Genomic DNA, 6,000 nt, shown 5'->3' with positions numbered 1-6,000 from the left:
CATCTGCCTATTTAAATCCAAACAGCGACTTCTCACTATGGACTAGTTGCTTATTAGCATGCATATTACTAGGATATTGGCTGTTATTTAGAAAACATATTAATGCCTAATTCACCCAATACCTAAACTGAACAATTACCTAACTAACTATTAATAAGCAGTAATTAGTAGTTTGTGGCAAAAGTCAAAGTTAATAGTTAGTTAATATTAAGAATTGGACTCTAAACTAAAGTGTGACCGTAATTAATCATGATCTTTTTCTTTTCTTTAATCTTTAACAGAAATTCGGCAGCAGGAGCATGGGCTACAGGAGCTAGAAAAGACCCTCCTGAAACTCCGTCAGGATCAAAAAGGTACACGTCATGTGTTGTTGTAGTGTGCCAGTGCAGGTCATCAGGTTCGTCGTGGCTGCCTGACCTGATTGTGTGGCTGTGGTTTGTCGTTGTGTTCAGAGTCGGTGCTGCGCTACTGTGTGGTGTGGAACACTAACTCGCGCAGCTGTCTGGACGCTCAGGCCGTCCTGCAGGTGCTGCTCACTCACCTGAGCCCAGAGGAGATGCTGCAGTATCAGGGGGCTCGGACTCATCTGGAGGGCCTCATCCCGTACACAGGTGGGTTGTTATTTTTATCCAAATCGCACTTGATGACATATTGTTTCTGCTGTAAAGCGCTTTCTGGCATTTTCATTCAAATATGTATTAAAATCTTGTTTCCTGCAGAGAGACACATGCAGCGAATCGGCCGTCTCCTGCAGGCCTCAATGTTTCTGGATTACATGTGGCAGAAAATGCGTATTACAGGTGGTAAAGAGAGGTAAAAACAAGTTCCCCAAACTTCCTGGTTGTGTATTCATTAAATAGTCAGTGGTATTTGCTAAGGAAAGAATCATTATTTTTGCACATACCCAGGGTTAAATGGGTCATGAATTGAGAAATCAAATTTTTCTTTGATCTTTTGACATACATTTGAGCTTGAACATTTACATACCCCCTTGCAGAATCTGCAAAAATGTTAATCGTTTTAACAAAATAAGAAGGATCATAAAAATGTAATTATATAAAAAACTATGATCCTTCTTATTTTGTTAAAACGATTAACATTTTTGCAGATTCTCCAGGGGGGTATGTAAAAGATAGTGTATGACCTATTCAACCCTGGGTATGCGCAAAAATAATGATTTATCCTGTAAGTTTCAGAAATCAAAACTTCCTCATTAGTCCAAAAACCGCTTGTCTCATTTTGGATTTTGTCACGTTATTACATCTGCAGAAGAAAATCAGTGCCTTAGAAAATAGCTTATTACTTCTAAGTTGTTGTTTTTTTTTATGTAAAAATATGGATAACATTATAAGTGGACCTCACAGAACATTTATAATTAGTTTTTAATGCAGTTTATGACCACTTCACTTGAACAAACCCTTAAATATTAGTATTAACCTTTGGTGCAAAACTAGTCTTGTATGTTGGTGTCACGGGTATGAATTACCAAAATGATCAATCTTGTTAAATAGAACTGTTCTATTACTTTTCTAAGCAAACAGATTTTCTTTTTTTCTTTAAAAAAAAAATACTTTTATTCAGGTAGCAAGTTTTTTTTTTTTTCGAAATAGACATCACCATAGAAAAGTGTGTCACATACAAAATAATAAAACATTTGTTTCCTTAAAATGTTTCCTTGCTGATCCGACTACAGTTCTGTAGAACTGAGTGTCTGACATGAGTCAACACATGATTCTGATTTTCCAGGAAGTGGGTTTAAATCAACACCATTCTCATATTTTCAACAAATATTAAACATTCCTTTCTCATATTAAAGAGTCACTCATTAAACGTCTTAATGTGTTCACTTGTCAAACATCTTACTGAATTTTTCCCTTGCTATTTCCGTTGGCTTTCTTACTTGGAAGTATGTAAGGTAGTTTTTCTCAAGTTGTGTGAAGCTTCTTCAAAATTTTCCTGTGAACTTTTAGAAATTGAAGAATGGCCAAAGTTAAAATAAAGTTTCAGTTTGACATACTTTAACTACAGCTAGTCTAGTGACAATAAAAGCATTTAAACTGTATTTGACATCTGAATGAAATATAGTAAATATGTAAACAATATGGTATCAGAGCAGACACTTCTCTATAATATGCATATTTTTGGTCTGTCAGGACAGGCTTCACTACCTGCACCTCACAGCAATCAGCTGTCACCTGCTGTCTTGTGACAGATATTTGCATTTATTTCCTCTCAAAGCATTTTTAACCATGCTTTCTCTAATCTGCTGTCAATCCCACAATCTCCTGTGTGAGCATGTTGCTCAGCCTCCTATAGGAATGAACTGAAAACACACACTTTCTATTCATCAAAGAATCCTGAAAATGATTGATCACAGTTTCCACAAAAATATTAAGTGGTTCAGCTGTTTTCGACATTAATGATAATCAGAAATGTTTCTTGAGCATCAAATCATCATATCAGAATGATTTCTGAAGGATCATGTGACACTGAAGACTGGAGTAATGATGCTGATGTGCTCAGCTTTGATCACAGGAATAAATTCGGTCTGCTGTTTTTTTTGTTTTTTTTTCCCTTTCTAGTGTGAACTTGGACGATGATGAGATGGACACCAGTCCTCAGTCCACCTTCATCATAGACAAGCAACCAATGGAGATGACAAACACTCAAGCATCTCAGCAGCAACAGGAAGATGAAGAGGAAGATTTGGAAGAGTCAGAAAGCAGAGTGGAGCATACTGATGAAGATGAAAGTGTCAGCACATCTAAAAGTGCTCATATGAATGGCAAGAAACACAACGGGGTGAATCGAGTCGCAGATGAAGGTCATGTGTCCAGTGAGGAGAGTGAAAATGAGGATGGAGCCATGGAAATTTCCACCAAGTCTCTTCCCACCAAATCTACAGGTTCTGCCCTCTGTGAAACAGCAACTATAAGGTGATTGGCTGCTGTAGCTGCCAATCATGAGTCTTTTTATTCAGTGCTGTATAGTGAATTGATGGACACTTCTGATCTTTCAGAATTTTTCAGATTCATCCATACATTGTTGCTGATAAACAGGGTTTTCCTGTTACACCAATTACACAATTCTCTTAGATGTTTTTTTAATGTAGTTGTTTGTCATCCTTCAAATAAATATTGTTAATATCACTTGGAAAAAAAGAATAAATTTTATTACCCTCTATGTGTTGGAAGTTGTGTTTGGCTTAGAGGAATATTCCTGGTTAAATTAGTTGAGCTCTTGTCACCTGCAGTCAGTTACAGCAGTCGACTAAAAGACCTTATTTTGAAAAGCAAGAAAGTTAATGGGCAACATTTAAGAATAGGAATAAATGTTAAAATTATGACCCCTAAAGGGATGATTTGGCAAATTTTACATTATAAAATGCAAAATATTTTACCAAAAAGTATTTTTTAACCAAAATATGAGAGTTCTACTTTTTTGGAAACCCATTAAAACTTCTAATTGTATTTTATTTTATCTTTGTTATATTAAGTATTTTCTGTGTAAATGGACAATGTCACAGTCCACAGAACTTGTATTCATCACAGAACAATCCTTTTAATATCTCTCTGAACTTATAGCACTGTTCAAACAACCATTTCCAAAAACCATCTTGTATTTTATGTATTGAGTCCTTTTAATGATACCGTGGCTTTTTCCCACTTCGGTTTTCCTGAAACGTTCAGTATCTTATGCAAACAGTGAGTCATGTGTGCACTGCTTAAAACAGCACTGAATGTTGGGCATCCCAGATTGCTGCAAGTGTTGGAAACACAGAGAACATGTGTGACGCACAGCTCATGTCAACTTCACCTGTTCTTTCTCGAGTTGATCTTGGTCTTTGCATTCTACATGATATTGTGTCATAACCCCAACCATGCATTTCTGAGTTTACACAGACAAGTCATTTATCTGAATGCACTATTATGACATTTCATTGTAAAACAAGGCTAAAAAAAATTTCAGAAATCAAGAAACAAGATCTTTCAATTGTTGCAGTCACACCTTGTTACGCAAAAACACCTGGATTTGACACTGAGCTTTCACTTGTCACTTTTTCCTCATTGTGCCAAATTTAGAACACTGTCGAGCTTTTGACGGCCTGACTGGCATTTAAACAGATTTAGATTTTTTTTTTTTTTTTAAATATGCTTAAAGGTCTTGGTTATTTAAATACTCATGGAAAAATTTGAAGCCAGCTCCTCAGTTTAAAGTCCCTGTGAACCGGAAATTCCAAACGACGTTTCTCCAGTGTTGTGACGAATTTGTCAAAATGATCCCCGTTCACATGGATCCGCGAAAACTACTAAAAACGCTGTATTATTCATGCTAGGCCAGTAGTTGGCGATGTCACTTTGTAAAGAAACACTACATGCATATTGACTGAACACGTAATACGCATGACCTTGCCATCTTCACAAATTTGCGTTTTTAAACATGTTTTTAAAAGTTTCTGTTTTCAGGCCCCCAAAACGCAAATGAATGGCCAAAATGCATAACTTTTCCATTTTAGTTGAAAACGGTGTTATGTAAATGGCCCCCAAGTCAAGGATGTCCAATACTGCTCCTGTAAAGTTTAGCTCCAACTTGCTCCAACACACTTGCCTGGAAGTTTCTAGTCATCCTGAAGGCCTTGATAAGCTGGTTCAAGTGTGCTTCATTAGAATTGGAGCTAAACTCTGCAGTATTGTGGCCCTCCAGGAGAAGGACTAGACACTCTTGGTTTAAATAAACCATATAGTCAGTGTTGGGGAAAGTTACATTTAAAAGCAATGCATTACAATATTGCGATGCACCCTTCAAAAGTAACTAATTACATTACTTAGTTACTTTTTATAAGTAGTGCTATCAAAATGAACTTGTTAAAACATGCAATTATTTTTTTTTTTTTTTTTCTCACAAATCATAATTTGCCTAGGGTTGCGTTATATCATCACACTTATTCGTACTAATGCTTTTAGACCATTCAAGCGCCACAAGACAAACAAGAATGCTCTGTCTGGGAATGTCGTGTCTGTGTGACACAAAAGACGAGTACCAGTATCGAGTTTTCTTTCGCCCTTGAACGAACAAACAAACACCACACAGAATTATGCCAAAATGCCCCTTTTGTCAAGTATCCTCATACAAGCAGTCTTAAATGAGTTAAATAACGTTAAATCAATAACTCAAATCAGCCTAATAAACCAGTTGCTGTGATGTCTGTCATTAATGTACAAAGGTAACAGAGAAAATTGTTGCTTTAATAATGGATTAATCTATATTTAATTTATAATTCATTTAGTCAAGACTATGAAGTGTTTGATAAAGTGTTTATTCAATTTCTATATTTCCTACCTGTCAAAACCGGAAGCTTCAAGGCCACAGATAAATATGACATTTATTATAATGGGTTTATGTGAAGATTGTTTAAGTTCACTTAAATTAAAATATATTTTTTTAATAATAATAATTTCTAATAATAGCTTTCAGTTATACTGTAATGTTGATTGTCTATAATTAATGTTTTTAAAAAATCTATTTCATAGAGACATCAGTACCAGTATTAAGTTGTCACATTTATTTATATAGCACTTTTTACAATGCAGATTGTGTCAAAGCAGCTTTACAGTGATAGAGGGAACATAATTTTGGCTGTACAGCAGCTCTAGAAGAAAATGGTGTCATTGTCCAGCTTAAAGGTCCCGTTCTTCGTGATCCCATGTTTCAAACTTTAGTTAGTGTGTAATGTTGTTGTTAGAGTATAAATAAAATCTGTAAAATTTTAAAGCTCAAAGTTCAATGCCAAGCGAGATATTTTATTTAACAGAAGTCGCCTACATCGAACGGCCAGTTTGGACTACATCCCTCTACTTCCTTCTTTAATGACGTCACTAAAACAGTTTTTTGACTAACCTCCGCCCACAGGAATACACAAGAGTTGCATTTGTAGAGTGTGTTTGTCGCCATGTCGTCGAAACGCTGTTATTTTCATCCCGCAGTCCAATCACCTTTGTT

General features: G+C 35.8%; 1 protein-coding gene across 1 annotated transcript in view; it reads left to right on the top strand.

Moving 5' to 3' along the window:
* tbl3 (transducin beta like 3) overlaps positions 1-3,183 on the top strand; it is a 26,367-nt gene extending 23,184 nt beyond the window's left edge. Inside the window, exons 20-23 of the mRNA XM_048187290.1 lie at positions 282-353; positions 453-611; positions 720-813; positions 2,583-3,183. Coding sequence (XP_048043247.1) covers positions 282-353; positions 453-611; positions 720-813; positions 2,583-2,940 — 683 coding nt within the window. The 3' untranslated portion in view covers positions 2,941-3,183. The remainder of the gene's footprint in view (positions 1-281; positions 354-452; positions 612-719; positions 814-2,582) is intronic.
* The last annotated feature ends 2,817 nt before the right edge of the window (positions 3,184-6,000 follow it).

This window comes from Megalobrama amblycephala, linkage group LG1 (assembly GCF_018812025.1).
Source record: "Megalobrama amblycephala isolate DHTTF-2021 linkage group LG1, ASM1881202v1, whole genome shotgun sequence".
NCBI lineage: Eukaryota > Metazoa > Chordata > Actinopteri > Cypriniformes > Xenocyprididae > Megalobrama > Megalobrama amblycephala.
Note: the sequence above shows the minus strand (reverse complement) of the source record. Positions and strands in the feature narration are given on the sequence as shown.